This window comes from Gekko japonicus, unplaced genomic scaffold (assembly GCF_001447785.1).
Source record: "Gekko japonicus isolate JY-2015 unplaced genomic scaffold, Gekko_japonicus_V1.1 scaffold418, whole genome shotgun sequence".
Classification (NCBI taxonomy): Eukaryota; Metazoa; Chordata; class Lepidosauria; order Squamata; family Gekkonidae; genus Gekko; species Gekko japonicus.
The window spans coordinates 671,118-681,248 of NW_015167544.1; the positions used below are offsets into that span (position 1 = coordinate 671,118).

Here is a 10,131-nt window from a genome sequence, read left to right on the forward strand (position 1 = left end):
TGTAGTTGGCAGAATTCCCAATCATGTGGAAAGAATACACACATACACTTTTATATGCACAGAACCTTTACATGAATGTATGTGGGTCAGAGGTGAGGCCTACTACCACACTTCCATCCATAAAGAACATTCAATCTATATAGATGAAAGATCAGAAAAGGGTTCTAGTACATCTTTAAAAAAATAAATCAAACAGAAGCACTTTCTCCAGAACTTAAGGACTGTCCAACCATGTAAAGCACATGGATCACATTCATCACTTTCTCTTTCGGCCACAAAATAACTTGCTATACATTCTTCCCAAGTCCTTTCTTCTACCTCAAGTGTTATTTAAGAACTCATATTTCCAGTAATTCTGAATGAGATACATACTGCCTGAATCTATTAATATTTCCTCTGAAGAAAATCTCAGAGTTTAAGATGGTTTATTCCCAAACATGTAACATTATTGCCTCAATCTCTCTAGCACTAGACTTGCACAACTTCCATAGTGCTCCACAGTACTTTGGCAAGTTCCTTCAGATATGCCAGAAGTCACTTGGTGTATGCACAGGACAGTGTTGTTGTTTGTGTATTTGTGTGCACATGTCTACATGAGTGTGTGTGGGTACAGTATGTAATTATTTTGAGTCTTATCTATGAATTGTCCCTTAAAATAATACAGCACTGCCAACCATAACAGTTCATTAGAGATCTATACCTTATAAAGAGAACTTGTGCAGCACCTTTAAGACTGAAAGAGTTGATTAAGTGGATTCTAGTCCACAAGAAAATTGGAGAAATCAAGGGATCGTTTCATGAAAAGCTGGCCATGATAAAGGGCAAAAATGGTAGGGACCTAACCGAAGTAGAAGAGATTAGGAAAGGATGTATATTGTCACCTTGCTTATTTAATTTATATGCAGAGAACATAATGCAAAATGCCAGCTTGGATGATTCAGAAGCCAGAATTAAGATTACTGGGGAAAACATCAACTACCTCAGATATGCAGACAATACCACTCTAATGGCAGAAAGTGAAGAGGGCCTAAACAGCCTCTTGCTGAAGGTAGAAGAGGAGAGCACAAAAGTGGGCTTGAAACTCAACATAAAAAAAAAACTAAGATCATGGCATCCGGCCCCATCACTCCTTGGCAAATAAAAGGAGAAGTCGTGGAAGCAGTGACATACTTCACGTTCCTGGGATCCAAGATCACTGCAGATGCGGACTGCAGCCATGAAATTAAAAGATACCTGCTCCTGGGAGGAAAGCGATAGCAAACCTAGACAGCATAATAAAAAGTAGAGACATCACCCTGCCAACAAAAGTCCACATGGTCAAAGCAATGGTATTCCCAGTAGTTATGTATGGCTGCGAGAGTTGGACTATAAAGGAAGGCTGAGCACCGAAGAATAGATTCTTTTGAATTATGGTGCTGGAAAAGACTCTTGAGAGTCCCCTGGACTGCAAGATGATCAAATCAGTCAATCCTAAAAGAAACCAATCCTGACTGTTCCCTGGAAGGCCAGATACTGAAGCTAAAGCTCAAATACTTTGGCTACCAAATGAGAAGGGAGCACTCACTGGGGAAGATCCTGATGCTGGGAAAGATGGAAGGTCAAAGAAGAAGGGGACGGCAAAGGATGAGATTATTAGACAGCGTTATCAAGGCAAAACCGGAAGACAGGAGGGCCTGGCGTGATGTGGTCCATGGGGTTGCAAAGAGTCAGACTCGACTGGGCGACTGAACAACAACAACAAAAACTTCACAAGACCTTATGTTAGAATAAAAGCTTTTTAGTTTTTAAGGTAACCCAAGACTTCCTTATTTTTTTGCTTTAACAGATTAACATGCCAATCCCTGTAGACTTGTACAACAATCCAGGTGTACTTCAAAGTAACAAGTCACATTATGCTGAACAAGACATACTTCCATGCAAACATGCATAAGGCTGAAACATTAAGGCATCACAAGCCTCTGTTTATTTTTCCTGTAGTAAACTTACACTCCTAAAACCTATTACCTCACAACCAAAGCATGTGAAGAGTGATCTAAAATTTACTACAAAAACAAACACTAGTCATTTGCTTTTATTGCTAGTCCCGTGCCTCTCACTTTGCACTTCCCCATCTATGACCCACACACTTACCACCCAACAGGTCCTGCAAGTCTCTGCTTCCCACATGCAATGCACAAAGGGAAACAACATTTACCAAGACAAAAACAAAGCACACCGATTTTTCACCTACCCTCCTGCAAACAGATGCACACAAGTATCTTTCTGGTTCATCGTCTCTCATTCTTGTTCCCACCAAACACGAAAGGAGAGCAGGGAGAAGGCGGAGGGCAAGGCTCTGCTCTCCGCTCTGCTATTTTGAGCAGAGATAAGGCGGCAGGGCTGCCATTCGATTCAGTCAACACAATCCAGAAGGGCTTAGTACTACTGCTCGTGCTATCCTCAGAGCTATAGGAAAACGCAGGCCCGGCAACTACTCCTGCCAACACAAAAAACCCTCCTTTCAGCGCAGCAGATGATACAGAAACACCCAACCACGAAAGACCCCGAACGACCGGCCTTCTCGCTTCTACATATGAAAGAAGGCCCAATATAAACAGACGCTGCCATTGGCGCTGGAGGGGACGTGACGTCACCATTCATGGCTTATCAGGCCTTGTGCACGTGATCAGAGCACTAAACTCATCAATGGAGGCGGGCGCAGCACAGAAGGAAAAGAAATGCGGTCTTACAACGGCGTGCTAGAGCAACGCTTCTTCCCAGCGCTCCGGGACAGGGGAAGCTGAGAAGCAGGAGAACGAGAGCTGAGGCTTCTACTTAAATCTGTCTGCCTGGGAGCGAGTCCCACATGATTTCCTTCCAAAGAAAAGGGAATAAGGAGAGTGCTGGGCCACGTGCATTAGCATGAAATGGACTCCCTGGCAGAACAGCGTTATCTATCGGATTAAGGAACGTTATCTTTTCACCTTTGGCTCTGCCGGGGGAAAGAATGACCTGGTTTCACACTCTCCCATCTACAACTCCTGTACACCAATAGGAAAGAAAGTGACCTTGTGAACGACAAACAACATCCTCTCGCGCTACGTGGAGGGAGCCAATCCTGTGCAGTTACTTCACAGTTAGATCTAGAAACTAAATAGAATTGCACTGAGGGAGGGAGGGCTTTATGCAAGTCGGAATGGAGACAGGATGGAGGTAGCTTCAAGAATTCTGGAGCCTCGCAAAAGAGATAATGTGCCTTCATCTAAAAACTCCACCCAAAGTAATTCCAGGTGGCTGAAGGCATAAAATAATCATTGTTGGAACAGACCAAAAGTATATCTAATCCACTACCTAGTAAAAAGGAAATACTATGCACGTTGTCATAGCAATTAAGGCATGCAAGCACAGCTGGGCTCTAATACTACAACAAAACAAGAACTTTCAACAGCGATAATCCCTGATAAATGTGAGGGGGGAGGGGAACCATATACTCCACCTCTCGTGTGTCAAAACTAGCCAAAATACTGCAGTGTCCAATTACGGACTACACTGGGTTTTAAAAATGGATTTCCCAGACACCTAGTTGAAAGTCTTCAAAAAAGCACACACATTTCTAATAATAAATAGGATACACAACAACAGCAACAAAACCTAAAAATACAAGTTAACATTTAAGGGTAGTCAGATTTCTACTTTCCAGTTCCATGGTATTTAAGTTCCTAAGACTACAATCATGCCTCTTCCCCCAACAGTTTTTGTCAATGCCTGGGATGGTTTTCTAGGTTGGATTTTTGTTCCATGAAATAATCCTGGGAGCCAGCCATTTTTCTATAAATGTATAATTCAGCTGAAGGGAACCCGTTTTCTCCAAACACTGATAAAAACCTGGGCTCTGCAAAGAGGAGTTTCCTCCCACTGCAGATGTCAGCAGGGATAATTAGCATTGTATGAAATATGGTTGCACAAGAAAGAAAACATAAGCCGCCTTAAAATTTCTAAATTCACCAGCCTGTGTCCAACAGTGACTACCTAGACACTTCCAGCAAAGCAGGACAGAGACATCAGCTTTCTTTTTCCTATGTACTTAGGAAAGGTAAACTGAACATTGAAGTTCTATTTAATTAACAGGGCTAACAGCTGTTGCTTGATAAAAGGACCACAGGCTGACTAATGACACAACAGTAGTTTAAAAGGCAAATCCAGGGACTTCATGATGTTTTACATTCAGGCTCCAAATCCTTGTCCATTTAAACCAGTGTCTCAACTTTCTAACAGTGGAGTTATTAATTTGTTGATTTTTAAAACAGGATTGTAGGTACACTTTACTGTCACAAAAACGTACCTTCCAGAGTGTGCACAAATACAAACTATTACATATTTCTGCATGATTCACTGCTCTGGAAAGTCAGGTAATTTTGCTGTTTCTCTGCATCAGGAATGCTACAATTACATCTGATGTAGAGGTGCAGAAAACTATCAAGCTCAACCAGAGGCTGAATCGAAGGACCAAAGCAGTGTTGTGATTCATACCTATACAACATGAAGCTTCAACTGCAGGAAGATATTTTTGGCCGATAGGAACCAATCCTATCTTCTTTTTTTGGCAGATTGGAGAACCACAATCATTTCGTCACAATCAGATGTGAACCATGAATGGAAAAAAATACAGTCTTCCAGGTAAAGATACTAGAGCATGTCAGAGTGGTCTAGCAGTTGGAACAACTGGAGGAATCTGGCCTGGCCTCAGATTTACCATGAAGAATACTGGGTGACCTTGGGCCAGTCACTCTTCCCTTGGGCCAGCCAAACCTACCTCAGAGGACTGTTGGGAGGATAAAACACCACACTGAGATCTTTGGAATCAGGGTCTAAACAGTAAAACCGTAATAAATAACATCGCCTAGCCAACTTCTTTTATCCCCACCAATGCGGGCTACCTCCATAGTCCACTCCTATGCACGTTTTACTCAGGAGTTAGTCCCACTGGATTCCAGCGAACGGGAGGGGTGGGGTTATTCCCAAATAAGTATGCAGGCTCATGCTCAGGACTACAGTCGTACACCGACTTGGTAGTCCGTAGCCCCCCCCCCCCCCCCCAGCAGCAGCCCCCCCTTTGCTCTTATCCCAAGAACCCCACTCCCGCTGCAAGTAAAACGGAGCCATCTTTCCCTCTTCCGGGAGTCACGCATCCCTCCCCACCCACCCTGACAGGCCCCATGAAAATTTGGCGGACACCCTCCCTACAGGCGAGGGAAGGACACGAACAGCTGAGTACACTCGCAGGCTTCTCCTGCCCCACCCAGAGGTCACATTTAACTGCCGTTTAGACCTACCCTCCAGCAAACAAGTGCACCAGGGTGTCTCTCTGGCTCATTCTCTCTCATTCTTGTCCTCAGCCGACGGGGGAGAGAAAGGGAGGGGAAAGAAGATGGTGTTGAGCACTTCCTTCTGCAGTTGCTTAATGGCGCAGCAAAGCCTGACTAGGCTCTATGACTGCCACCTATCGAGCACAGAGCAGATCACAGCTTTGGGAGGCTGAATGTTATTTATAACGGCGAGCGCTTCGCAAATCGTGAAGGACCCGCCAGTACTCGGATTCATTCCTCTCTGTTTCATGTAATATCTTTCAAGGGACGAACACGAATCTGCGAGGCTGAGGTTTGTAACGGAAACTTCCCTCTCAACCTTATATTGAGGGCAGTCGCATAAAATATGATATGCAGACTTCTCTGCACTGCAAAGCTGTCTCGCTTTTCTATAGGTGGGTTATGACACAAGGCGCAGTGCCCCAAACACAACTTAAATAGACCATTTCATTTAACTTGCTCCAGCTGTCGGATGAAGAGGTCTGATTCACAAAAACGTAGACTAGGAAACATTTTTTTGTAGATTATGGTAATACCTGTCCCAGTATTAAATCTTAATCAACTAGGAAATATTTTATTTTATAGGGTTACCAGCTCTTGTGTTGGGAAATTCCTGGAGATTTTGGGGTTGGAACCTGAGGCAGGTGGCGTTTGGGGCATAATGCCATAGCGTCCAACTTCTAAAGAAGCCATTTGCTCCAGGTAAACGGATCTCTATCACCTAGAGGTCAATTGTAATAGCAGATCTCCAGCCGCCACCTGGAGGTTGGCAACCTTATTTATTTAATGTTATAAAAATACTTGCAGTCTGGTTTTCCTGGTGTATTGGGTTCTGGTTTGCCATGAGAGGTGATTTCTGAAGAGGCTGATGGAGGTAACAAATGGCTGGTTTAAAGGTGTACTTCTTTTTCTATGACTGGTCTAAGGACTGTAGAAATAAATTTAAATTGAAATGGCTGGTTAACTAGGGTTTCCAGCTCCTGATTGGGAAATACGTGGAGATTTGGGAGGTAGAGCCTGAGGACGGTGTAGTTTGTGGAGGGGAAGTACTTCAACAGAGAGTATAATGCCATAGAGTCCACCTTCCAAAGTAGCCATTTTCTTCAGGTAAACTGATCTTTGTTGCCTGGAGATCAGTTGTAAAAGTGGGAGATCAGCTATGGTTAACCCTAGGGGGAGAGGGAGAACCCAAGGAAGGAACCTGTGGGAGACAAAGCTCTGATATTTTTCTGCTGGATTTGTTCCAGGGGAGAAGACAACCTGTAGAGCAGTTCAGAAGCGTGGTTTGTAGATGACTGCCCCCCTTCTGGTCAGCATTTTCTCTAAGCTGTGCATGTGAGGGGCCGCTTATTAACACAGGAAGCCCCACTCAGCAGCAATCTGGAGCTACGCAAGGTCCTAGACTGCCCATTGCTCATTTTAATATTATATTCTGCTCAGGATGTGAACTGCTCTGCTCAGTAGGGGGAAAAATAGAGGGAACGTTGCTTCTGGTGTGGACCTTTTGTTCCTCAGCATTTATGTGACTTCTGAGGGAACATTGCTCTCCATAGTCTTCGACGAAGGGAGACCAGCTGCAAGCATTCCATCTCAGCACTGGACTCTGCTGGGACATTTCCTACTTTCCCTAATCCACAGAATGCTTCCAGATTTTCCTGGAGTTTGTGAATCCAGAAGTTTATTTCTTCTAACTCATTGACTTTGGAACTGTTCAATATATCATTTTGTTAACACTGTTTCAACCCAAACTCCCAGTTCTATACCCCCCTTGTCTTTAAATAAGAATTGTATTTTATTCACACAGGTTTCAATGAGGTAGCATTGACTTTGAAAGCACTAGCAGCCTTACAGTTCAGCGCTTTTCAAGCTGAAAGGTTCACACCTTCTTACTTTCAGCGCTATGTGTGAGTCTTCTTAGAACACATGTGCTTATGGGACAAACAGCATACATATTATCAGTCTTCATTTCACCCATGGTACATATTTGCTACAGTGGGAGTTAGAATGGTATTATATCCCTGGGGCAAACTGGTCAGAGCAATCCAATTCTGTCTTCTCTAGGGCTCTTTTTTGTCTGGTGGCAACAAACCACACAATACAAAGTTGTGTGTATATCACCCTGAGTCCATGGGGGGGGGGTAAAGAGTTGGGGTATTCCATATATGGGGGGAAGGCACAATCCTCCCAGAGTGATTGGAGGGCCTGAAGCTGCAGGTAGCTTGCTTCACGAGGACTCTTTTCTGTAAAAGTGTATTAATATGAGAATTTATTATACTGATTACTGGAAGGGGGGATTGTGTTTATATTAATTGGCTGTTAGTCTGTATTTTTATCATTGTTATGAATATTTGCAATGATATTATATGTATCTTCCCAGAATGATAGGAGGGCCAGAAGCTGCTGGTAGCTTACATCAGAAGGACTCTTTTCTATAAAACTATGTATTATTTTAGAGCTACCAGAAACTCCAGAAAAGAAGGAACAAACGACAATGCAGAGTAGAGCTGCAGGTCAATTCATCTTTAAGGGACTAGAAGTCGGAAAGGTTGAGACCCTGGTCTGCTCAAATACAACAGACGTAAACTGTTACATGTTGATTATTGTTGTACATACTTAATTATTGGTCCAGATACTATGTATTTTGAAAAAAAGAAAGAAGAAAAATGAAGTTTGTTTATCGTTATTTTCATAAAAGTGTCACAAAGTCGGATCACACTCTCAAAGACAGTAACTTCCTCAGTTCTTTAATTTTTTCAAAAAATTATTTGATATTGCTCTTTGAATTTAACAGAAGTTACAAAAATAAAGTTGTGTGTATTTTCTGAAGTCCAAAAGCTGCACAAAAAAAATCACAAGAAGAGAAGCTGCACTTCTACCCTGCTTTCACTCATGCTGCAGTGGCCAAGTGTCCATACTGGAGCAGCAGTTGTGCACGTAGCTGAAATGTTTGCTTGTGACCATGTCAATTCCACTTATGACCAGAGGTCATTTGGGGGGGGATCACGGGGGATCGCAGTTCCCCCGGGTAAGGTACGGGGGGCGGGGCACATGACGAAGCCCCGTCCCCTGCTTCCGGCCGCCCCACTTCCGGCCCTCACTCAGCCAGGAGGAGGCAGGAGAAGAGGAAGGGTAAGTTGCTTCCTCCCTGCCTCTCCCCACCCCTGCCTGCCTGGGGCCAGGGAGGGCCTTCGCGGGGCTTCCTTGCACTCCCGCCGGCCTTGCAAGTCCCCCGCCGGGCCCCTCATGGGGCTCGGCAGTGGAGCTGTAAGGGCGGCGGCGGCAGCAGCTGGGACCGTTGGGGGCGGGTGTGTGTGGCCTTATGACACACTTCCGGTGATGTCAAGGGGTGTGGCATATGCTAATGAGTTATGCTAATGAGTTCCCCTAGCTCTTTTTCTACGAAACGACCCCTGCTCACGACTATGAATTTTCTACCTGGAAAATATACCCAGGTAGGAAATTCAAAACACATGAAGAAGATTCTTGATCTTCTGTGTTGCAGTTCAGACAACTGAGACATCTATAAATGAAACTTGGTATTTTTTTGGCGCTTCTCATAGTATGTACATAAGGATAATATGAAGTAGGGTTGCCAGCTTTGGGTTGGGAAATACCTGGAGATTTTGGGGGTGGAGCCTAAGAAGGGTAGGGTTCCAGTGGGGTATAATGCCATAGATTCCACATTCCAACGTGACCATTTTCTCCAAGTGAACTGATCTCTGTCACCTGGAAATCAGGTGTAATCCCAGAAGATCTCCAGCCCCCACCTGGAGGTTGGCAACTCTAAGTATTTTATTTATTTTATTTATTCCTTTGATTTGATATACCGCCCTAACCCCCGTAGGGGTCTCTGGGCGGTTTACATGGGAGAGGTGCTAATCACTTTTATACCCTAACTTAGGCCACATTGTTCTTGGGGGTGGGACTGCCTACCGGCACCCAGGTGGAGGCTGATGTCTCTTTGGTCCGGCTTGGCTCTATTCCCGGCAGTCTACTGGCTGGTTGGATGTTTTTCTTCTGACGCTCAGGTGGTCAGGCACAGAGTCAACGTCCTCCTCCGGCCGGCTGCGTCCTTTAGGCTCCGCCGCACCCGTGGATGACTTCACTGCGCGCTTCCGCTGAACGACAGCCGCTCGGTGTTTCTGCCGCTGGCCACCAGGGATTGCTCCTTCGGTCCCGTTGCTGCTGCTTGCTGCCGCTGCGTCGCCATGCCACGTCACCTCCACCGCCGGTACTCCGCTGCAGCCGATGTCCTGCTGCCGCCATTGCCGTCGCCGTCGTCGCCTTCCTCCACACGCCTCATCAGAGGAGGGTGCCCCCCACCCTTCTAAAGGTAGGTACCCATTTATCTACTCGTATTATAGTTCTACTTTCGAACCGCTGGGTGGGCGGGAGCTAGGACTAGGGTCGAGAGCTCACCTCGACCGTGGTGGGTCTCGAACAGCCATATTGGCTGCTCAAGTCTTGTTAAAGCAGGCGTTTTACTGCCTGCGCCACCGCTCCCTCTAAGTATGAAGTCCTGTCAGGGCTGTCAAGTTCCCATTGCCTGTCACTGTTCCAAAAAGTGGCAGGGGAAAAATTTAAAACACTCATTATGTCAATTCAGGGGGAAAACTGAACACAACAGTGATAGCTCTATTGTTTTCCAGTGATTCCTAGAGCTACCACTGTCACTTCCATATTTTCCCTGGAAGTGATGTTATCACTCTCATAATGCTGGCCGCCCAACATGTCCCCACCCCAAACCCCATATCCTGTTGAACCGATATCACAGTATGCTTTATAC

The 10,131-nt window shown here is 45.1% G+C and overlaps 1 protein-coding gene across 1 annotated transcript in view; it reads right to left on the minus strand.

Moving 5' to 3' along the window:
* Nucleotides 1-5,419, minus strand: part of SLC25A36 (solute carrier family 25 (pyrimidine nucleotide carrier), member 36) — a 46,403-nt gene extending 40,984 nt beyond the window's left edge. Inside the window, exon 1 of the mRNA XM_015413621.1 lies at nucleotides 5,313-5,419. Coding sequence (XP_015269107.1) covers nucleotides 5,313-5,353 — 41 coding nt within the window. The 5' untranslated portion in view covers nucleotides 5,354-5,419. The remainder of the gene's footprint in view (nucleotides 1-5,312) is intronic.
* Nucleotides 5,420-10,131: the final 4,712 nt, after the last annotated feature.